Raw genomic sequence first — 24968 nt, forward strand, 5'->3', positions numbered from 1 at the left:
TAACCAACCAGCTTTCATTATATGTTTCAATGTTACACATTTTATCAAGTCTCCTGTCCATAGAGGCTGTGAAGACTCTGTCAGCTGTGCAAGTCCCTGGGCCCTCACTCCGGGAAACAGGCTGGGACTTTGGGAGTTTTTAATCCAATATGGGATATGAAACAGACACAGAGCTCAGTGGCCACAAAGATGCTAAAATGCATATGGTATCCCACTGTCCACATACAAACACGGTGCAGGGAGCTCTGCATCAGGTTGAGTTAGGGACCCAGGTCTAGCTGGGTGAGACTGGGGTTTCTCTTTTCTTCTTTTTGCTTTATTGTTCATATGATTTAAATTTAGTGTTTTGAATAAATAATACATATACATGATTCAAAAGTTTTAAAATTGCAAAAGGGATACAGTGAAAACCTTTCCCTTCCCTTTCTCCATTTGCCTTGTTCCTGCCTTCTCCAACAGGTAACCCCTGTCATTAGCAGCATTATTTTATCCTTTCAGAGTTTTAAAATAATTGACTATAAGAAAATATGAAACTTTTTTTTTTTTTTTTTTTTTTTGCTGTACGTGGGCCTCTCACTGTTGTGGCCTCTCCCGTTGCGGAGCACAGGCTCCGGACGCTCAGGCTCAGCGGCCATGGCTCATGGGCCCAGACGCTCCGCGGCACGTGAGATCTTCCCGGACCGGGGCACGAACCCGTGTCCCCTGCATCGGCAGGCGGACTCTCAACCACTGTGCCACCAGGGAAGCCCTATGAAACATATTTTTATTTTACTCTTCTTTTTACACAAAAGATAGAATATAATACAGTTGTTCTGTGCCTTGTCTTTTTTCACTAGCAATGTCTTCTATTATACATAAAAAAATAGTTTCTATATTAGTACATTATATTAGTAAAAAGAATAAGGAAATAAAATATTAAGGAAATAATTTATTTCCTTATTCTTTATATGGTTGCATACTTTTCTGTTGTTTCATGTACCATACTCTAAAAAATCGGTTCCCTGGTGATGAACATTTAGATTTTTTTCCCCAATATTTTGTGATAACAAACCATGATATAGGGAATAACCTTGCACATTAGTTCTTTCACGTTATTACTATATACTTTTTTTTTTTTAACATCTTTACTGTTTACTTTTCATAGGGCTACCTGGTAGTGGCCAAGACATGGGCCTCTCTCCCTGGCTCCATGCGTTAATAACCAAAATTCCTAATAGATTCTTTTTTTTTTTTAATTGTAGTTGGTTTACAATGTTGTGTTAGTTTCAGGTATACAGCAAAGTGATTCAGTTTTATATATATATGTGTGTGTGTGTGTGTGTGTGTGTGTGTGTGTGTGTGTGTATGTATATATATTCTTTTTCAGATTCTTTTCCCTTATTGGTTGTTGCAAAATATTGAGTATAGTTCCCTGTGCTATACAGTAGGTCCTTTTTGGTTATCTATTTTATATATAGTAGTGTGTATATGTTAATTCCAAACTCCTAATTTATCTCCCCACCATTCCCCTTTGGTAACCATACATTTGTTTTCTATGTCTGTGGGTCTGTTTCTGTTTTGTAAACAAGTTCATTTGTATCATTTTTTTAGATTCCACATATAAGCGATATCATGATATTTGGCTTTCTCTGTCTGGCTTACTTCACTTGGTAGGATAATCTCTAGGTCCATCCATGCTGTGGCAAATGGCATTATTTCATTCTTTTTATGGCTGAGTAATATTCCATTGTACATATGTACCACATCTTCTTTATCCATTCCTCTGCTGACGGACAAGACATGCTTCCATGTCTTGGCTATTGTGAATAGTGCTGCAACAAACATAGGAGTGCATATATCTTTTCGAATTACAGTTTTCTCTGGATATCCCACTCCAGCAGTGGGATTGCTGGACCTAAAAGACTCTTATAGTAGGCAAATATCTCTTATTTCCTCAATGCGTAATTTGTGAAGAGACAGGCAAGGGATCATTTTGAAGCCTGGCTGTAACTCCTGTGCCACCTGCATTCTCACTCTTATCCTCATGTGACTCCTTCATTTCCTCCCATCACTCAAAACTAACAACCTGGGACTGCTTGCTTTTTTTTTTTTCTTAATCTCATCATTTTCAGCTGCATTTGAATTGCTATCATTTGTTTTTTCTCAGAGGTAGGGCAAAGTGGTGCTGAAGGATTTCTTACATCTTCTTAGCAAGTCAACTTCCCAGCCATTCACTCAACAAATATTTATCTAGCATCTACTGTGTCTCAGGCATCATTTTAGGCATGGAAAATACAGTAGCAAACAAAGTAAACTCAGTTCCCACCCTCATGGGGCTTATATTCTAATGGAAAGCAGCACACCATAAATAAATGAATGGCAGACAATAAGCAAATAAGTGTATAATGTGACTTCAGGCAGTGGTAAGTGCTTGGTGTCTCTATTTAATCAGTTCAGGGGTGGAGAGTCCTTTTCAAATGACATACAGAAAAAGGATTCCAATTCTGGCTTGAAAAATTACTTAAGCTGCTCTCTTTAGAAACTTTCAGTCAAGGAGGTTCTGGCCAGAGCAAAAGTTTGTTGATTCTGTCTGACACTAACAGAGACATTTGTGGTCATTTGAACCAACAGTGTCACTTTGGACTTGGAATTGGCGTTAAAAGCACTCTTTAAGAGCCAGTTTGTCTGTGGAGGTGTGCTTGGGAAGGTTTTCTTTTTACTAGGTGTGTTACTGAAAGTGGGGTCTGGCTGCTCGCCACTCAAAAGCCAATAAAGAGGCAATGTTGGTGGAAAGGAAAGTTTGCTTTATTTCAGAGGCCGGCAACGGGGGCGAGGGGAGGTGTGGACACCTGTCCAAAGGCCGACTCCCCTTCACTGACAGCCAGTGGGCAAGAGCTTTTATAGATGGAGGGAGGAGGCTACATGTAGAAACAGCACAGTCAGCTCTGATGGTCATCTTGAAATTGGTCATGTGGTGGTCTGACTGGCGTCATCTTGATTGTTTTAAGTACAGTCAGTCTTCCTTTCCGGGGGTCAGTTTTTTCCCATTTCCTTGAGGCCAGTTCTCGGAATTGTGGCAGCTTATGTCATGGCTACAGTCTGGTCATCATGTAGTTAACTTCTTCCACCTGGTGAGGGTTTCAGTATCTATAAAACAGGTCCTTGACTATGCTAATGACTAAACTATTATTATTCAGTTTTGTTGAACTGTTTTCCTTTGTTTCTGCGTTTCCTCACTTCTCTGATTAAACTTATTTGGCTAAAGTTTTTCCATAGACAAAGGTAGGTGGAGGACGTGAGGGGGAAGGACCACAGGGTCCTGCTCCGTTTCAAGTATATTCATTTCTTGTTGCAGCTGTATTAAATGACCACAACCTTGGTGGCTTAAAACAACACAGCTTTATTATCTTAGGGTTCTGGAGGTCACAAGTCCAAAACAGCTCTCATGGGGTTAAAATCAAGGTGGCGGCAAGGCTGTGTCCCTCCTGGAGGCCGGAGGGGAGAAGCTGTTTCCTCGCCGTCTCCAGCTTCTAGAAGCTGCTTACATTCCTTGCCTTGTGGCCTCTCATCACTCTGACCTTGAGTCCATGTCACATCTTGTTCTGACTCTGATCCTCTTGCTTCCCTGTCCCAAGGACCCTGTGATTACATTGGGCCCACCTACATAATCCAGGATAATCTCCCCATCTCAAGATCCTTATTTCATCAAAACTGCAAAATAACATATTCACAGGTTCTGGAAATTAGCATGCAGACATCTTCTGGGCTATTATTCAGCCCACCATGTAGGCAATTAAGAAACAGCAACTGAAGATAACTTTTAACATATCAAGTAAATTAAAATAACAGGGAAAGTTATGTAAAGCAGCAGCCCCCAACCTTTTTGGCACCAAGGACTGGTTTCGTGGAAGACAATTTTTCCACGGATGGGGTGATGGTTTGGGGATGATTCAAGCGCATTACATTTATTGTGCACTTTATTTCTATCATTATTATGTTGTACTATATAATGAAATAATTATACAACTCACCAGAATGCTGACAGGAGGCGGAGCTCAGGTGGTAATGCAAGTGATGGAGAGCGGCTATAAATACAGATGAAGCTTCGTTTGCTGGCCCGCTGCTCACCTCCTGCTGTGCAGCCCAGTTCCTAACAGGCCACAGACCGCTGCAGGTCTGTGGCCCAGGGGTTGGAGACTCCCTGATGTAAAGGATAATCTTGGCAGAGGATGCCTCAAGATTCAACACTTTGAGTTGGACAAATTAATTCTAAACATCTGCCCTGTGCCAGGATATGTTCCAGGGGCTTGGGATACACCAATGAACAAAACAGGCAAAAATCCCTGTTCTCATAGGGCTTACATTCAACAAAGACATTACAAATAAGCCTATTACCTGGTAATTTAGAAATGGATAAGTGCTTTGTAAAAAAGAAAGTGGATCAGGGGAAGGGTCGGGAGAGTCCCGAGAGACTGTGTGGGAAGCAGGGGGAAACCTGCCTATGCCACTAGGGGGCACTGCAGCACAGTTTTGGAGGCTGAGATTAGAAAAGGATCTTATACAATCAGCATTTGAGAGCCAGAAGGAATTTTAGAGGTCAGCTAGTCTAACTTCCTCAGTTTATAAAGAGAAAGCTAAGGCTCAGAAGGTCCACAATGTGGTCTCTAGTTATTTTGCATTTGGCCTAAATTTGAGAGACAGTCTCCTGTCTCCCCAAGAAAGCCAGACATAGTCATCACCTTATCAAAGGCAGCGCCTGCCAGGAGGTAAGGCTGGGAGGGTTTTGTATCAGAGCAGCAGGAGGGATGGATGATTTCAGAGTGTAGTTCCATCTATGCCACTGTTGAAAAATTATTCCACAGAACCTCTAATATTCCTCTTTCTAAGTGCAACATTCTGAAGTCTTGAATCAGTGACACTGGCCCTCCAGCCTTTGAGACGCAACTTTGGCAAAAATAACCTACATCAGCCAGACACCAAAAGGAAGGGGGAAATGAATTATGATAAAGAGGCTTTGGTGTTTGTAACAAAAGAATAATGCAGCTTCATTTTCCTAACTTACGGCTTCAAATGGTTATTTAAGCTCGAAATGGTTATAGTGAACCATGGTTTGATCAGATGTTTTTATCCACTATCTCCTTGGGTGTGACTGTTTCCCAAAACTGTAGTTGTAGTTGAGCCAGTACAAAACCTCAATATTTCGACGATTAACGGTGAGAGTTATTCGAGTTTCATGACATTTATAACACCACGTGGTAACAATGTAATGTGTTTCCACTCAGGAGACGTGTATATTGTAGGGCAACATTGGTTGAGACTTGGGCATTCCTGTGGTTTACAATCTGGAGCAGTGTTCTCTCTGCTTTCTCTGCTTGTCTCCAAACACTTTCAGGCTCACTTTCCACGTCCCGGGAGCTATCCCGTCTCTGCAGAGCCTGCTGGTTTCCCTGACCCTCTCACATAGAGGGAATTGCAGCATCCTTTCTATTTCCATATCCCTTTTCTCCATATCACCAGCAGACCTCAGAACCCACCCATTTTTCCCACTTACACCTGTCTACCTCTTTCATGGATAGCTTCTTTTCAAAATGTCCTTTTTAAAAAATTAAAAATAGAACTACATATGATCCAGCAATTCCACTCCTGTTTGCATTTTCTTATGCAAAGAAAATGAAAACCCTAATTAGAAAAGATATATGCAACCCAATGTTCATAGCAGCATTATTCACAATAGCTAAGATATGGACGCAACCTCAGCGTCCATCAACAGGTGAATGGATAAAGATGTGGTATATACATACAATGGAATATTACTCAGCTATAAAAAAAAAGAATAAAAAATTGCCTTTTGCAACAACATGGATGGACCTGGAGGGTATTATGCTTAGTGAAGTAAGACAGAGAAAGACAAGTAAATACTGGATGTTTTCGTTTATATGTGGAATCTAAAAAATAAAACATGAATGAATATAAGAAAACGGAAACAGACTCATGGACACAGAACAAACTAGTGGTTACCAATGGGGAGAGGGAAGGGGGGAGGGGCAAGATAAAGAAAGGGGATTATGAGGTATAAACTACTAGGTATAAAATAAATAACATACGAGGATGTAATGTATGGCACAGGGAATATAACCAATATTTTATAATAACTTTAAATGGAGTGTAATATATAAAAATATTGAATTACTGTGTTATACACGTGAAACTAACATAATATTATAAATCAACTATACTTCCGTTTGAAGATAAATAAAGATAAAAATAAATAAAATCTTTTTTCTTATTTGGTAAAATATGAACATCATAAAATTCACCATTTTAACCATATTAAGTGTGCAGCTCAGTGGCATTAAGTACATTCACACTGTTGTGCAACCATCACCACCATCCATTCCCAGAACTGTTTTCATCTTTCAAAACTGAACTCTGTACCCATTAGACACTAACTCTCTATTTCCCCTCCCTCCAGCCCCTGGCAACCCCCATTCTCCTTTATGTCTCTATGAATTTGACTAGGAAACTCATATAAGTGAAATTGTACAGCATCTGTCCTTTTGTGACTTGCTTATTTCACTTAGCATGATGTCCTCAAGGTCCATCCATGTTGTAGCACGTGACTGAATTTCATTCAGATTAGCTTCTTGAGGTCAGGAATCATGTCGATAAATGTTTGAGTTGAAAAAAATGGGTGGATATCAACGTAATGAGATCTGTAGATAATCTCAAAAGAGAGGAAGTTAACACTGACTGCCCCGTGTCAGCAGGGTGAGCACACGTGACCTGCTGCTTCACCTCCACCTTCCAGAGCTCGTGCAAATAAATGTCTCTTGTGAATGACCCCAACCCGGTACCACACAGGCAAGGAAATTATGGGAGAAGTGGTCCTAGCCGAGCTGGGCCGACACTGCGAAAGCCACCACAATGTTATTAGAGTGTATTCCAGACAGGAGAGAGCTTCCATGTTGGCCAGATACAGATAAGAACCAAACTCTCTCTTTACAATTTTACATTTCTGTTAACTGGAAGAATTTTCCACAGATGGTCTCTGGCTCCATGCCTTTCAAACTTTGTTTCTCTTCTACTACTCACACTTCTGGTGCCAGGTGCCCCAGGGGCACATCCTCTGACCTTTGCATCTTTATGCTGGTGAGTCAGCACAGTGGATAGCAGAATTTCTGAAAGCCATTCCTAAACTAGGACTGCTAGTAATAACCAAACATGGAAATGATTGCAAATCACATAAACGTATTCTATTAAATCTAAACCAAATATATCCCAGCTCATCTTCTCCTTGGCTGGACTCCCAAAATACCTGCAGCCACTCCAACGGCACCCAACACAAAGGAAGTCCAAGAGAGGAACAGTTGAAGTAGACGAAGAAAGTGTCTTAACCAATGGTAGTTAAAATATTTTACTTTGGTACAGTTTACAAAAAAAAAATGCCCTTGTGAACGCATTGGTGGGGACTTGGAGGGGACCAGTGCAACTCAGTGGCCCTGAGGCTTAACTGGCTTTGGGTAAATTTGCATCTTGCTCTTTCTATGCAATGTATTATTTGAATTGATTTTTAATTTTTTTTAATAAATGTATTTATTTATTTTTATGCGGTATGCGGGCCTCTCACTGTTGTGGCGTCTCCTGTTGCAGAGCACAGGCTCCGGACGCGCAGGCTCAGTGGCTATGGCTCACGGGCCCAGCCGCTCCGCAGCATGTGGGATCTTCCCGGACCAGGGCACAAACCCGTGTCCCCTGCATTGGCAGGCGGACTCTCAACCACTGCGCCACCAGGGAAGCCCATAAATTTATTTTATTTGTTTTACTTTTGGCTGTGTTGGGTTGTTGCTGCGTGCAGGCTTTCTCTAGTTGTGGCGAGCAGGGGCTACTCTTCATTGCGCTGCGCAGGTTTCTCATTGTGGTGGCTTCTCTTGTTGTGGAGCACGGGCTCTAGTCACGCAGGCTTCATTAGTTGTGGCACACGGGCTCAGTAGTTGTGGCTCGCAGGCTGTAGAGCGCAGGCTCAGTAGTTGTGGTGCATGGGCTTAGTTGCTCCGTGGCATGTGCGATCTTCCTGGACCAGGGCTTGAACCTGTGTCCTCTGCATTGGCAGGCGGATTCTTTTTTTTTTTTTTAAACATCCTTATTGGAGTATAATTGCTTTACAATGGTGTGTTAGTTTCTGCTTTATAACAAAGTGAATCAGTTATACATATACATATATCCCCATATCTCTTCCCTCTTGCGTCTCCCTCCCTCCCACCCTCCCTTTCCCACCCCTCTAGGTGGTCACAAAGCACCAAGCTGATCTCCCTGTGCTATGCGGCTGCTTCTCACTAGCTGTTGGTTTTACATTTGGTAGTGTATATATGTCCATGCCACATTCTCACTTTGTCCCAGCTTACCCTTCCCCCTCCGCATGTCTTCAAGTCCATTCTCTACGTCTGTGTCTTTATTCCTGTCCTGCCCCTAGGTTCTTCATGACCTTTTTTTCTTTTTTTTAGATTCCATATATATGTGTTAGCATATGGTATTTGTTTATCTCTTTCTGACTTACTTCACTCTGTATGACAGACTCCAGGTCCATCCACCTCACTACAAATAACTCAACTTCATTTCTTTTTATGGCTGAGTAAAATTCCATTGTATATATGTGCCACATCTTTATCCATTCATCTGTCGATGGACACTTAGGTTGCTTCCATGTCCTGGAAGGCGGATTCTTAGCCACTGTGCCACTGCGGAAGCCCAAAAAATAAAAATAAATAAATAAAAGTAAACCTTTTAAAAAAACCCACAAAACCACAGCAGTCCTGGTGAGAATGGGCACCGCTACAATTTCTTCAAGCAGAATCTGAAAGATATTGGATCATTTAGCAAATAAGTCATTGGAGGTTGTATTTTACCTAAAAAGCCATAAGGACCAGGGCATTTTTAGTAAGGATAACAACTCATATGGCAGTTCTCAGAATTATAATGAGGCTAGAGGAACATTTTCATCTTATATTTATTAAGTACCTACAGGTTACAAGTCATTGAGCCAGGTGCTGTGGGCACACAGCAATGACAAGATATACCGGGTCCCTGCTCTCAAAGAGCTCACATTCTATTCCTGTAGATGGCGTTTCTAGACCAGAGCACTAGCAGCCCTTCTATGAGTGGGATTGCCCAAACGTCCCTAGCTCTGCACCCTAAATGACAATAATGCACTCTGAAAGCCCACCTGATTATGGGCAGTAGTTCCTTCCCACCTTGAGAACCACCAGGGGAAAGGCAACAATAAGAAAGTAAATTCCCAAATTGATAAACATTGTGATGAGGGCTGTGACGGAAATGATCAGGTTGCTGTGCCAGTGAAATAGACCAGGGGGATGCTCTAGTTTGGGTTGTCAGCTCAGGCTCTTTGAGCAGGTGGTAGGTAGGGTAAATGTCCAGGAGGATGCGACAGTATAGCCATAAGCGTTCTGGGGATAGGAAACAGCATGTGCAAAGGCCCTGAAGTGGGAGGGGGCTTATCGCACTAAAAAGACAACAAAACCCAAAAAAACCCACAGAAAGAAGATGGGTAGGGCTGAGATAAGGTTGAAGGGACAGGCAGGGGCCAGATAGAGTAAGGACTTCAGGGTCATGGTGAAGAACTGGGGTTTTATTCTAAATGCTTCTGTCAAAAGTTCATAAATAACAGAAGTAAACCCAATGAATCCCCAAAGTAGTAATTGGTGCGTTTATTGTGCCCACATCAAAAAGACATTCTGCAAACTGGGAGCACTCAAACAAAAACGTGGAATGAGGCTCAGGGATATATTGTTGTAAAGCAGCTTATTTAGTGAGAAAGTAGTGACTGTTTATTCTTCACAGTGATTGGTTACAATACTAGAGTTTTCTTCAATATAGGGAATTTGTCAGTGGTTACCTTGGGAAATAGTTCAAGTTTTTGCTTATGATTTCCAGAGGCATAAGCAAGAAATGACCTAGGTCATGTTGTCTTGCAAAATAAGCTAAATTAGGCTTTGCTTGTATGATGAAACAGATTTTGTCTGCTCAGGGAATTTTCAAGGTTGTTCTTCATTTGTTTTTCATTTTGTTTGTTTGTTTTTGTTTTTCATTTTAACACTTCTCATTGGAAGTCACCAAAGATTTTTAAGAAAGGAATTGGTGTGATGATAATAATAATGAGAAGTAATTAACATTACTGAGCGTGTGTTCTGGGCCAGAAGAGGTTTTAAGCTCTCAGTATATTAACGCAACATATCCTTATAATAACCCTATGAGTACTATTTATATTCCCATCTTACAGGAGGAAACTTCAGCAGAGAGAGCTTAAGTCATTTGTCCAAAGTCACACAGCTGGTAAGCTGTTTTAATACCTTAGCATTCTCCTGACTGTGAAGCCCGAGTTTTGACAGACTGGCAGGAAGGAGTTGGAGTGAAGCGCTGTGTTCGCTGCCCCGTGTCTTCAACAAGCATTTCTCTGGCCCCAGAAAGCTGCCAGCAGCATCTATTCTGACCCTATTACAGTCATATATGTCCCATAATGGATTGACTGTTAACCGAGGCACGCACACGGTGAGACTCACAATCTTTGTTAGGTATAGTATTTAAACAAAAACAACAAAGAAATCCCTAGAAAATCTGGCCACGTCTGGCTGGGAAAATGCAAGGTCTCTCAAAACCCGCCCTAAAAACCCAGAAGCACGGGAAGGGTTGGATTCAGCCACCCCAAAATCCACCCATTCGGACTCTGCTTTGCCTCGCGTTACAGCCTGGAAGTTCTGACAGCCGGAGGGGGCAGGTGCGCAAGAGCAGGGGGGCGTGGCTTGCGGGGACGGGGCGGGGCGTGGAGACACGGGCTCTGGGCAGGACGTGCGCGAGACGCGGCGGCGTGGGGGCGTGGCGACAGGGGCGGGACGAAGCGGAGACGGACATGGCGGGGGCGGGGCCCGCGCGCAGACAAGATGGCGCTGCGTCTGCTGAGGAGGGCGGCGCGCGGAGCGGCGGCAGCGGCGCTGCCGAGCCTGTGAGTGCAGGTCCCCAGTCCCCCGCTACCCGGTCAGGCTCACCGTGGGTCGGTACCCGGCTCAGCGCCGCGCAGGCGCGACCTCCTCGCCCACTGGCGGGAAGTCCCGCCAGCCGGGAGCATCGTTTGCCTCACGCGCGCGCGGGCTCGACCTCTGCCAAGGTCGCCGACCCCCCGCTAGGGTCGCCCCACACTGTCAGTGCCTCCCTGTGGGAGGGCCCTTACTTGGGCCGGGAAAATGGGTACAAGCGTTGGATCTCTGAGACCCAGAAAACAAAACTAGCGTCCCCACACGTGGAAACCGTGAACGTATGCGTGTTTTATAAAAGGGGGCCTGGAGTCAGCCTCTCAGAGGATGCTGAGAGGCGGCTCGCCTCCACTGTTGTTGGGCACAGCGGTTCCCAAACTGTCCGGTCTCAGGATCCCTTTACAGGCTGAGAAATTATTGAGGACCCCGAAGGGCTTTTGCTTGTATCTGTTGATTTTAACGGTATGAGGAATTAAAATTTTTAAATATTCATTTAAAAATAACAAATCCATTCAAATTTAACGCAAATTGCATCTTTAATGAAAATAACTATTAAAAAAAGTGGCATGGTTTTATGTTTGAAAATCTCTTCAGTTTAATTAAGGACCATTGGAGTCCCATATCAGCTGCCTTGGAGGAAGTTTACCAAGAAATTTCAGGCTCATGCACAGTCTATTTGGAAAAGGGAAGACCTGGCAGATCCTCTCAAAGGGTCTCAGGGCACCCCGCCCCCGCCTCCAGGTGTCCTCAGATCACGCTTTGAGAACCGCTGGTTGAGACTTGCTTGTTTGCCAACTACATGCACATACGGTATCTCATTCTGTTCGCCGATCACCATGTGAAGAAGCTGGATGAGTCATTCATAAAGATGAGGAAACTGAGGCTCGGAGAGGCTATGTGACTCTCAAAGCAGAGAATGGCAGAGTTGGGTTCAGAAACCAAGTCAGTGGCTCCTGGTCTGGAACTTTTTTATATCTGCTTGCTCCGTGCTTCCTGACTCACCGGTGTCCCATACCAGGACCCACCTGGTTTTATGCATCCCACCTTCCCATTTCCTACATCTGGGCCTGGTAATGTCTCTGGACACCGGAGCTCACCCCTGGAGCCAGAGGAGCCCCTGAAGGGGTGTATCCAGACCCTTCCAGAAAGTCCTTTCCTGGCCTGTGAAGGGGCCAGCTTCTGTGGCCTGTTCAATGGGTCAAATGACCACACCCAGTCACCTACTTCTAAGGCTCTTGGGGCTCAGCTCGCAATGCTCATCATCTCCCTTAGCACATTGGCTCATTCTCAGCACACCTACACACCCACCAAGGCCATGGCAGCAGGCTTTCATGCAGGGCCCTTCCCAGAGCCTACACCCCAAGTTAAATGCTTTGGGTCGTGGCACCTTCAGAACACATGGGGATGGGAAAAGTAAATGTGCCCAAGGTCAACTTAGAAAAGTTTGCCTAGACATGCCTTAATTTCTGTCCCAGTTGTGTTGCACTTCAGCTTCAGGCCAGTGGACTGGCTTCTGTTGGCTTTTTTCTTCTGTTTTTAGAGTATCAGCAACATTGCTTGTTAGGCAGGTGCTGAAACCTCTTCCCGACCCTCCAACATTTGCCTCTCTTGCTGTCCCTGATACTTCCCCGCCTATCCTGTCTCCAGCCTTGCAGCTCTCCATTGCCACTTCTCAGTTTATATAAATACCCTGTCCTCAAGTTGGGGGAACATAACTGCCTACAGGTAGGTGTGCTATTGCTAGGGATGTCTTTTAAATCCTCAAAGAAATATGTGTGAATAGTAACCCATGCGTATATACACATCTAGAAATATTTCTGATGTAACCATCTGTATCTATATATATTAAGCTAAACATGAGTTCATACTGTCTCCAATTCTAATCCATTATCACATGAATCGTTCTAGCCTCTTCACCTTGCTTGTTTGTAAATTTTCACTCCCCCAGTGAGAAACCTGGCTCCCACCATGCGCCATACAGTTACTCAGTTATTCAGTTTCAGCATACACATGTAGCAGTATCTGACTTGTTAGACCATACTCCATGGGAAAAAAGCTTTATCAACTAGAGTGCAGTGCTTAGTGTAGTTCCTTTCCCTTTAGTCTTGTAGGTCCCACTCATTTCCACAGTTACTTAGGTTAGCACCTTTTTCTTCCATCTGCCTCAGTGAAGTTGTTTCATATATTCATCATACAGTAAGATTCTCTTTTCCCTTTTCTTGTCTAGTTGCACTAGCTAGTGGTTTTAGTAGCATGTTAAATAGGAGTGATGAGAGGGGGCATTCTTGCCTTGTTCCCAATCTTAGGGAAAGCATCCAGTTTCCACTGTTAAGTCTGATGTTAGTTGTAGGTGTTTTGTAGAACATTTTTATTCCCTATTTACTGAGGTCTTTTGTTTGTTTGTTTGTTTTTAACATGAATCAGTGTTGAATTTTGTCAGGTTCTTTTTCTGTAATCAATTGATATGATCATATGATTTTTCTTCTTTAGCCTGTTGATGTGGCGGATACATTAATTGATTTCTGAATATTGGACCAGCCTTGTATACCTGGCATAAATCCCACTTAGTCATGGCATATAATTCTTTTTATACATTGTTGGATTTGATTTGCAAATATTTTTTGAGGGTTTTACATCTGTATTCATGAGCGACATTGGTCTGCACTTTTCCTTTCTTGTAATGTGTTTATTTGGTATTGGTTTCTATATGTCTCATGTCTTTTTTGTTCCTCTGTTCCTTTTCTACTGCTTTCTTTTGCATTAAGTGAATATTTTCTTATGTAATACTTTTTAGTTCTTTAATGATTTTTTCCACTATTTTTTTTAGTGGTTGCTCTAAGGCTTACCATATGCATCTTTTAAAAAAAATTGTGGTAAAATATGTATAACATAAATTTTGCCATCTTAACCATTTTGACTGTACAGTTTAGTGGTATTATCATATTCACCATCCCCCTGATTTTTTCGTCACTCCAAACAGAAACTCTGTACCCATTAAGCAATAACTCCTCCTTCCTAGCACCTGGTATTCTCTACTCTACTTTTGGTGTCTCTGAATTTGCCTATTTTAGGTATTTCATAGAAGTGGAATCATGCAATGTTTGTCCTTTTGTTTCTGGCTTATTTCACTTAGCATAATGTTTTCAAGAGTTTTCCATGGTGTAGCATGTATTAGAACTCCATTCCTTTCTATGGCTGGGTGTTTCATTGTATGTATAACCTGTTACCATATACATCTTAACTTATCAGAATCTACTTTTGATATATACTAAATTCCAGAAGATGGAGAAATGTTATATCTATATAGTTCTATTCCCTTTTCTTCCTTTTTATATTATTGTTATACATATTATATTTATATATGTTACAAATCCAGTGATACTTTGTCGTAGTTATCATTTTTTTAACATTTTTATTGGAGTATAATTGCTTTACATTTTTGTGTTAGTTTCTGCTGTATAACAGAAACAGCTAAAGTGAATCAGCTACATGTATATATATATACCCATATCCCCTCTCTCTTGTGTCTCCCTCCCAGCCTCCCCCCACCCCTCTAGGTGGTCACAAAACACCGAGCTGGTCTCCCTGTGCTATGTGGCTGCTTCCCACTAGCTGTCTGTTTTACATTTGGTAGTGTATATATGTCAGTGCTACTCTCTCACTTCAGAACCTTTTTTTTTTTAGATTCCATATATGTGTTAGCATCTGGTATTTGTTTTTCTCTTTCTGACTTACTTCACTCTGTATGACAGACTCTAGGTCCATCCCCCTCACTACAAGTAACTCAATTTCGTTCCTTTTTATGGCTGAGTAATATTCCGTTGTATATATGTGCCACATCTTTATCCATTCATCTGTCGATGGACACTTAGGTTGCATCCATGTCCTGGCTACTGTAAATAGTGCTGCAATGAACATTGTGGTACATGACTCTTTTTTTTTTTACATCTTTATTGGAGTATAATTGCTTTACAGTGGTGTGTTAGTTTCTGCTTTATAGCAAAGTGAATCAGTTATACATATACGTATGTTCCCATATCTCTTGTGTCTCCCTCCCTCCCACCCTCCCTATCCCACCCCTCTAGGTAGTCGCAAAGCACCGAGTTGATCTCCCTGTGCTATGTGGCTGCTTCCCACTAGCTATCTGTTTTACATTTGGTAGTGTATATATGTCCATGACACTCTCACTTTGTCACAGCTTACCCTTCCCCCTCCCCATATTCTCAAGTCCATTTTCTAGTAGGTCTGTGTCTTTATTCCTGTCGTACCCCTAGGTTCTTCATGACATTTTTTTCCCTTAGATTCCATATATATGTGTTAGCATACAGTATTTGTCTTTCTCTTTCTGACTTACTTCAGTCTGTATGACAGAATCTAGGTCCATCCACCTCACTACAAATAACTCAATTTTGTTTCTTTATATGGCTAAGTAATATTCCATTGTATATATGTGCCACATCTTCCTTTATCCATTCATCCGATGATGGACACTTAGGTTGTTTCCATCTCCTGGCTATTGTAAATAGAGCTGCAATGAACATTTTTGGTACACGACTCTTTTTGAATTATGGTTTTCTCAGGGTATATGCCTAGTAGTGGAATTGCTGGGTCATATGGTAGTTCTATTTTTAGTTTTTTAAGGAACCTCCATACTGTTCTCCGTAGTGGCTGTATCAGTTTACATTCCCACCAACAGTGCAAGAGGGTTCCCTTTTCTCTACACCCTCTCCGGCATTTATTGTCAGTAGATTTTTTGATGATGGCCATTCTGACTGGTGTGAGGTGATACCTCATTGTAGTTTTGATTTGCATTTCTCTAATGATTAGTGATGTTGAGCATTCTTTCATGGGTTTGTTGGCAATCTGTATATCTTTGGAGAAATGTCTATTTAGGTCTTCTGCCCATTTTTGGATTGGGTTGTTTGTTTTTTTGATATTAAGCTGCATGAGCTGCTTGTAAATTTTGGAGATTAATCCTTTGTCAGTTGCTTCATTTGCAAATATTTTCTCGCATTCTGAGGGTTGTCTTTTTGTCTTTTTTACGGTTTCCTTTGCTGTACAAAAGCTTTTAAGTTTCATTAGATCCCATTTGTTTATTTTTGTTTTTATTTCCCTTTCTCTAGGAGGTGGGTCAAGAAGGATCTTGCTGTGATTTATGTCACAGAGTGTTCTGCCTATGTTTTCCTCTAAGAGTTTTATAGTGTCTTACATTTAGGTCTTTAATCCATTTTGAGTTTATTTTTGTGTATGGTGTTAGGGAGTGTTATAATTTCATTCTTTTACATGTAGCTGTCCAGTTTTCCCAGCACCACTTATTGAAGAGGCTTTTCTCCATTGTATACTCTTGCCTCCTTTATCAAAGATAGGTGACTATGTGCATGGGTTTATCTCTGGGCTTTCTATCCTATTCCATTGATCTATATTTCTGTTTTTGTGCCAGTACCATACTGTCTTGATTACTGAAGCTTTGTAGTATAGCCTAAAGTCAGGGAGCCTGATTCCTCCAGCTCTGTTTTTCTTTCTCAAGATTGCTTTGGCTTGTAGTTATCACTTATATAATTTTATGTCTTTTAAAGAAACTAGGAGAAGGAGATGCAAATACACACACACACACACACAAACACACACTTACTTTATAGTATTTGTTATAGCAACCATCTTATTTACTGTTCCTGGTTCTTTTCAAATGTTCCTGTGGATTTGAGTTGCCATCTGGTGCCGTTTCTTTAACCCAGTACATCTTTGCTCCTACCCACCTCCTTTGTGCTGTTATTGGCAAATATATTACGTTTCTAAATGTTATAGGCCTAACAATACAATTATATAATTTTTTTATATAGTTGCTTTTAAAATTAGACAAGAGGAGAAAGGCACAGAAGTATGCATTTAAACAGTGTTTTATAATTACACAGTTACCTTTACCATTGCTCTTTGTGTATGTGTATGAATTTGAATTATTGTTTGGGATTAATTTCAGCCTGAAGAACTTCCATTAGTGTTTCTTATAAGGTGCGTCTGCCATCAACTGCCCTACACATGTGCATAGACTTTTAGATTCCCAGGAATATGTTAGAGCTTTTCAAACTCTATGGCTATCTCATTCTTCAGCTTTTCTGTTTAAGCTTCTTTTTAGCCTGTTGTTTACCCCAACTGTTATCTACTATCTCAGGTAGCTGTGATGTTAAATAATTGCTTCTGCTGGTTTTTGAAAAATGACTTCGGGGAAAATGCTGTTACCACCGTTCAACTCTGAGTCAGGTCAGTGGGGTCTTCCAGGGAACCACCAGACAGGTCAAGTAGTGACAGTCTTCTGGGAGTGGAGCTTTGAAAGAGCTCCAGTCCTGCCCTGCCCCCTCCAGTGTCTGCCAGGCTGCTGGTTTTCACTGTAGTTTTAGCTGTTGGTTTTCAAGGCTACCACCAAACTGGGGAAAGGGGTGTTGACCCAAAACAAATAGACTGCCAGATAGTTCTCTAGCAGAAATGGGTTTATTTGGGATCAGCAGAGAATTGCAATTCAGGGTCAGCAACCATGGCAATACATGTTCAACTTCCTGCATGACAAGGGAAGGAGAATGCTTTTATAGAGAAGGAAAGAAAGTTGGGAGGACCGTAGTAAGCAAAGAGTCCATGGCTTTTCATTTATTGAGTCCTTGGCAGGAAAGAAGAGCAGTCTTCTTCTTCCTCTTGGGCTCTGCAGTGGTGCCAGGTCATGAGAGTTCCCCCTTCTAGTTTCCCAACTCTATGTAATCAAGGTTTTTGTTTAATTAATTTTTCATATTTCCACCTTTTGATCAAGATTTTTCTCTGAAAGCATTGCTGATCAAGTCAGGTTTTCTCGTTTCAGCAGCTTTTTGTGCTGCAGTGTCTGGAAGGACCTTTCCTACGTATAGTGTTTCATGTTGTAGGGAAAGTGCACAGATTGGGAACCTATTAAGGTCACATTCCAGTAACAAGGAGGGGCCGGAGGGGGAACTCTCAGGCACTTTTTATCTGAAGTCTATGTGTTAACAAGGTCATAGACATTGGAGATCATCTGAAGTGTTACGTCATCAAAGGTTTGGCAACAAACTTTCAAAAGGCCTGGTACAGATTTCTTGGGAAAGCTGTCTGATCAGTTAGCATCTGCTTCAATTCTGGGAAATCTTTACTTTCAGGTCACCAGGTGACATTCGGTTCCAGTCAGAATTAGGTGCTTTCTTGAGGTGTGTCACATGAATACAGGAGTCTGTTTCTTGGGGTTTGGTGGCACAAGGGTTGGTTAACAGTATTTGATAGGGGTCTTTCCAGTGAGATTGAAGAGAGTTCTTCTGGAGATGTCTTTTCCAATAGATGAAATTTCCAGGTTGCAATGTGTGATGCTTAAGGTCTTCATTTCCTGAGGGCACACTGTGAAAAGATTGCTCTACCAAAACATGGTTACTTTTTTTTTTTTTTTTGTGGTACGCGGGCCTCTCACTGCTGTGGCCTCTCCCGTTGCAGAGCGCAGGCTCCAGACGCACAGCCTCAGGGGCCATGGCTCACGGGCCCAGCCGCTCCGCGACATGTGGGATCTTCCCGGACCGGGGCATGAACCCTTGTCCCCTGCATCAGCAGGCGGACTCTCAACCACTGCGCCACCAGGGAATCCCAAACATGGTTACTTTTAATAGCACCAATTAGCCTTTGCAGTATTGAATTGTCTCTCGTTTTACCAGTTGTGCGTCAAAAGAAGCAGGAGCCAAGTGTATTGGGCATCCTGTGACTATTTCAAAGGGTGAGAGTTTATGAGTTCCAAAAGGGATGGATCTGAGTTTTAGAAGGACCAATGGCAATGCTTTTGGCCAAAGTATTTGGAGGGTCTCTACAAATTTTGCCAATTGAGTCTTAATAATGCTGTTAGTCTGTTTAACTAAACTAGAGGATTGAGGGTCACAAGTACAGTGAAAGTGTTATAAAACCAGACAAGCAACACATATTTGTGTAAGTGCCTGGCCAGTAAAAATGGATTCCTTAATCACTATGAAGTTTGAGAGGAGTTCCCTGTCTGCAAGGGAAAGCTTCAGTCCAGTGTGTAAACATATAGGTCATGACTAAAACATAGGTCATGACATATTCCACTAGATGGAATAAATAGTATAAAATTCATTTGCCAGACTTCAGATGGTTCATTAAACAGCTTAAAACGTCTGGGAGCAATACTAACAGCGTCCCTGGATTGTACTTTGGACAATGGGACAAGTGAGGTAGGCACTTTTTGTGGCCTTCTTAATGTTTCCCCACCAATATTGATTCATGAAGGCTGTCGTTTTGTCAGTAGACCAATGGTTTAATGAATGTATGGTGGTGAAGAGTGGGAATTTTAGTGTCTTTGGTAGGACTGGGTTGTTGTTTGGGCCAAACCTGAGCTTTCTCTTTTTATCAAAACAACAATTATGGAATTTCCAATTTTGTTTTTCCTTTTCTGAGGCCAATTTTTGGGCTTCTCTAGCCAGTTTTTCTAAATTATCATCTGGTGAAATATCCCTTTGGATCATGACAGAAGTTTGGATGCTGGTGGTCCTTTTAAAGGCAGCATTCCTTGCAGAATTATCAGCAAAGTGATTTACCCTAGCTTCCAGAGAATCAAGCTTAGAATGTCCCAGAACCTTAATAATAGCTAAAGCATGTGGTAAGAGTATTGTATTCAATAATTCTTGAACATAGGGGCCATTTAAATTTTTACTTCCAATGGAAATAAGCCACGTTGCTTCCACAACATTCCAAAATCACGAGTTACTCCAAAAAGCGTATCTACTATCAATTTAAATATTGGCAGTTTTATCCTTGGCTAAATCACAAGCACGTGTAAGAGAGTATAAGTCAGCCTGTTGGGCCAAAGTAGCCGTAAAGATGCTACCTCAACAACATCAAAAGGAGTAGTAATGGCATACCCAGCACAATATTTGCCATCATCACCTTTAAGAAAAAGAACCATCAGTGAACCATGAGAAGTCAGTGTTACCCAATGAAATTTCCTGTAGATCATTGCGAGGAGTCAGGAGGTGGTCCGTCAGAGTTAAGCAGGGGTGAGGAACTCTTTCCGTGGAGGAGGGGAGAAGAGTAGTTGAGTTAAGGTTATTACAGTGTAAAAGAGTTATGTGAGGGGCAGGTAATGAGAGGACTTCAGAGGAGGTGAGATGTCTGACTGAGAAATGTTGAGTATGGTGGGAATTCAGGAGAGCTTCTACTGCATGAGGTACAAAAATGGTTAAAGGGGATCCCATAACAATTTTCTTGGTGGTCTTAAGCAAGAGGGCAGTGGCTGTAATGGCTCTAAGGCAAGGGGAGTATCCCTGTGCCACAGGGTCCAGTTGCTGGCTATTATACTTTGTGTCAATGGTGGTCCCCATGTTTCTGGGTGAGTGCACCAAGGGTGTTCCCTTCCTTTTCATATACAAACAAAGAAAAGGGGAATCTATAATGGATGTGCCCAAGGGCAGGTGGGTTCATCATACTCTCCTTTAAGGCCTTGAAGTCTGTGTCATTTAGTTCATCCCATAAAAATGGGTCAGGGTTGTTATTGTTTAGTAAAACATATAGAGGTTTGGCCATAAGAGAGAAATTTGGAATCCCAATTTCGGCAGTAACTAACTAGCCTGAGAAACCCTCGCAGTTGGCACTTAGTTTTGGGTTTGGGGAAACTTAAGATACCATAAAGTCTATCTGGATCTAGGTTTAACCCTTGTTCTGATATCAGATGCTCTAAACATCGAAACTGGGTTTGGGCAAACTGCAGTTTGACAGTAGTCATCAAAGTGACCTACCAGGTGAATTAAATGACCCTTTGACATCTTTTATTTGTTCCATTTCTGACGGTACTAGAGCAGTTTCTGGAAACACTGATTGTTTGTCCCCATTGAATCAGCTACCACTTCCCTTATGGGCAAAATCTCCAACTGATGTTGGCAAAATTCACAGTGTACCTCCCATCAGAATTCAAATAGACCCCTCAAAATCTCTTCCAGAAAGGTTGGTTAGAGGTCCAGAGTTGCCTAAAGCATTTTTAACAGTCTCTTTTTCAGTGTCTTAGCTTTTTACAATAACAGCAGAAAACAGGAGGGTTTTCATTTTCTCTGGGAGCCTTCATTTGCTAGAGCTGAAGATTAAGAATTTTGGTGGTCTTCCTTGGAGGTTACCCATCTAGAGTAGGAAAGATCTGTTTTGCCAGATTAACTAAGTCTGGAATGGACACAGTTTCCCATTCTAACCTGGTCCTTTTTACTTAAAGGGAAAGGTCCCAGTTCAGCCCATTAATAAACATGGAGTTAAAAGCTACCTGGGTGGAATCAACCTCTGAAGGAAGACCAGAATTTTCTTTAAAAACAATCTGAAGTTGATTTTAATAATCATGAACAGGTTCTCAGATTTTTGTGTGCAAGCCTGAATTTTGTTCCAATGAACAGGCTTTGGAAAAGCCCTAGGGATTGCTTGATGAAGTCATCTCGTGATTGCCTGAGCCTGATTGTATAAGAAGTTAGTGGGCTGGTCTCCCAGTTGTAATTCTAGAGACCTTTCAGGACTTTTCCAGTTAGTGGTTTTCATCCAAAGCTGAGCCTGGCCTTTATCAACAAGCATATGAACCAGCCAATATAAGTCAGGAAAAAACAGGTTGATAAGTTTGAATGACTATATTAAATTCTTCAGCAAACCTGTGAGGCTCTTCGGTTACTTTAGGAGAATCTTTGACGATGGCTCGCAGTTCACCTTTAGCCCAGGGAGAATAAGAAATTAAGGATTTATTCTCTGGACCCTCAGAAGACTTAATTTTAAAAGGATAGGTTCTGACAAGTTCAGAGGAAAAGGGAGTGGGGAGAGTTTCAGAGAAAAGGGGAAGTTTGGCAAGAGAATTAGTATGGGAGGATTGAGAGTATAGAGGAGGCGTAGGTGGTGTAGAAGAGAAGGAGGAAGATGGCATCGGAGGTGGAGTCTGAGACAAAGAAGCCCAGGAAGAAGAGCCTGAGACTTCAGCAGCCATTTTATCTTTCTTTAACCTTTGCCTCAATTAGTCTTAAAACCTTATTTTACAGAGAAGCAATTTTAGATTCCTGATATCATTGGAAAGCCTTAAAATACCAATCGAAATAAGCATTCCACTCAGTTCTGGAAAACTTTGAACTATTGTAGTCCAATTTGGTTTTAAGGAAATTAAGTTTGAAGATTTCAAAACTTCCTCATAATGGCTACTGATATTCTAAATTGCCTTTGATCAGGTTGGTAATGTTTTTTCCATAAATGTTTTTGCCTGGAGTTTTCATTGTGGAAAGAATTTTAAACTACAAATTCAATTTCTTTAATAGATAAAAGGCTACTCAGGTTATCTAATTCTTCTTGAGTGAGCATTGGTAGTTTGTGTCTTTCAAAGAGTTTGTCCAGGGCTTCCCTGGTGACGCAGTGGTTGAGAGTCCGCCTGCCGATGCAGGGAACATGGGTTCGTGCCCTGGTCCGGGAAGATTGCACATGCCGCGGAGCGGCTAGGCCTGTGAGCCATGGCTGCTGAGCCTGCGCGTCCGGAGCCTGTGCTTGGCAACAGGAGAGGCCACAACAGTGAGAGGCCCGCGTACCGCAAAAAAAAACCCAAAAAAACAAAAAAAGAGTTTGTCCATTTCATCTAAGTGGTCAAATTCATGGGCATAGAGTTGATTGTCCCTTATCCTTTTTCTTAGAGCTTTATAGAGGTATAATTTACACACCATAAAATTCATCCTTTGTGTTAATTAAATAATCATTAGTAAATTTGTAGAGTTGTGCAACCCATCACCACGATCCAGTTTTATATCACCCCCAAATTTCTGCCATCCCCCAAATTCTCTCGAGCCCATTTGCAATTAACCCTCACTCCCACCTCCTGCCCTATCATCCTTTTAATGTTCATATTGTCAGTAGTGACTTGCTCTCTTTCCTTGGTATTTGTAATTCTTTTGTCTCTCCTTTTTACTTGGTCAGTCTGGCTAGAGTTTTATTAGTTTATTGATCTTCTTGAACTATCTTTTGGCTTTATAGATTTTTCCTATTTTTTCTGTTTTCTATTTCATTGATTTCTGTTCTTATCTTTATTATTTCCTATCTTCAACTTACTTTGGGTTTAATTTGACCTTTTAATGCCATCCAAATGGAGGATGGAAATGGAAGAAGAAGGGTGCAGAGGGGAGAAATTGTAGGGCAGAGAAGAATGAAAGCAGTGAGAGAGAAAGGGAAGAAATCTTTATAGAAAGAATGCTAAAGAGGAGTCAGGGGTTAAAAAGAACTGAGAAATTTTAGAATGATCATTTTGAAAAGAACTCAGAATAAGAATATGTGTACTTTGTCACTTGAATTGGTATTAAAAGGTCAGTGTGAAGTGTTAGGTATTTTAAAATGTTTGTTGACATCTTTAGAAATAGACTTGAGTTGCGCAAATGCATGGTGAGAAGCTAAATGGGATGCTGTAAACAAAAATGATGTTTTTGGTTATGAGGCAGAAAGTAACTTTAAGTAGTCTGGGGAGGTAGGGGGACCAACTGTCTCAACTTGCCCAGGACTGTCCTGGTTTTAGCACTGAAGGTCCCACATTCCTGGAAGCCCCTCTGTTCCAGGCAAGCCAGGATGGTTGTTTGCCCTAGAGATAGAGAAATGAAGGGCTGAAGAATGGAGTAAAGATGATCTAAGATGGTAGACCAGAAATTCAGGAATTGGAGCTAGAGCCTTCTAGAATGGCTTCCTAAAAGAATGGGATGGGAGAGAGTATTCAGAATGCTTTCACGGAGAAAGAAAGGCCTCTGCTAGGAGCAGGGCTGAAGAGAAGAGAAAGACAGAGGAGACTCTGAGGAAATAGGAAATACCATAAAGCGGTATAGACCAGGAGTAGCCTGGAGGCAGGGGACATGCCTGTGGGCTAGACGGAGGAGTTGGTGGGAAATGAGGTAAAACTAGAGCTAAAACTAGTGGGCAGTAGCCAAGCTGGTGAGCAAGAACTATAAGTGGTAGCTAGGCCTGAACTGGAAGATGCAAATGCATGTGGGTGGTGCCTCCTGGAGAAGATGTAGCTGTGGGGAAATTCGCAGCAAGGGGCTGTGTGCCAGCAAGGCTGTGCCAAGCCTGTGGAGCAGCATAAGGTTCGCTTGTGGATCCATACCAGCTGTGGAGGGCTTCTACTCCCATTGTGCCATTGCTCTGTTAGAGAGTTTCGCTATGCACTAGAACCATCTGTGTGGTCACAGGCTGGGAGGAAGGACATTGGGTAGCCCCAGGGAGAGACCGAGGGTGGGGAGGGAAGGCTGGGACCCAAAGATGAACTGAAAAACCTTTACCTCCTGCTCCCCGGGGCCCATGGATCCAGAAGGGAGTTGAGGACAGTTTCATCACATGTGCTTTTCTCTGTTCTACTCTGAATGACTGTAGCCACCGAAGTCTCTGTCCTCTCAGGGAACTCTCCTGAGTGCCCCTGCTCTGCAGAATGTTTGAGTGGCATAAGCACTTCATTCTTCTAGAAATACTCAATAGTGGTGCGTTGAGGATGGAGTATTCTCTGAAATTACATTTGAGGTTAAAAGGTGACACATATGCTTGGTTGTAGTTAAGGCTGGTGGAGGACATCATACGTGGTCAATGAGGTAGCATCCAGAGTGGCTGACACCACTCAGCATTGGCACTTCCCTGAAGTGGTTATTTTCTCCAGTGATGGCTTTGCAACAGCCAAGTTTTGATTGATGTAATTTCTGAAAACAGCCTTTGGTCACAGTTTTCTTAACTAAATGTTACAGTGGCCGCTCTGTAGGAGCTGCCATTTTATGCATGACTCCCTGTGGGGAAGTCTGCAGGTGCATGTGGCTAAGATTTTAGGAAGACAGGGAGAAGAAAGCTGGGCTCCTTGGGGAGTGGTTATTGGTGGGTTTGATGAATATTCGTAAGATTGGAAGAGTTGTTAATTGTAAAAATCAATATGCTTTCTTG

The 24968-nt window shown here is 42.1% G+C and overlaps 1 protein-coding gene across 3 annotated transcripts in view; it reads left to right on the plus strand.

Annotated features, from left to right (window-relative positions):
• Window positions 1-10893: 10893 nt before the first annotated feature.
• Window positions 10894-24968, plus strand: part of CLYBL (citramalyl-CoA lyase) — a 239581-nt gene continuing 225506 nt past the window's right edge. For all 3 annotated transcript variants that reach the window (XM_060129002.1, XM_060129001.1, XM_060129003.1), the window contains exon 1: window positions 10894-10993. In XM_060129002.1, the coding sequence (XP_059984985.1) occupies window positions 10932-10993 (62 nt within the window). In that variant the 5' untranslated portion in view covers window positions 10894-10931. The remainder of the gene's footprint in view (window positions 10994-24968) is intronic.

Source organism: Lagenorhynchus albirostris, chromosome 18 (assembly GCF_949774975.1).
Source record: "Lagenorhynchus albirostris chromosome 18, mLagAlb1.1, whole genome shotgun sequence".
Taxonomy (NCBI): Eukaryota; Metazoa; Chordata; class Mammalia; order Artiodactyla; family Delphinidae; genus Lagenorhynchus; species Lagenorhynchus albirostris.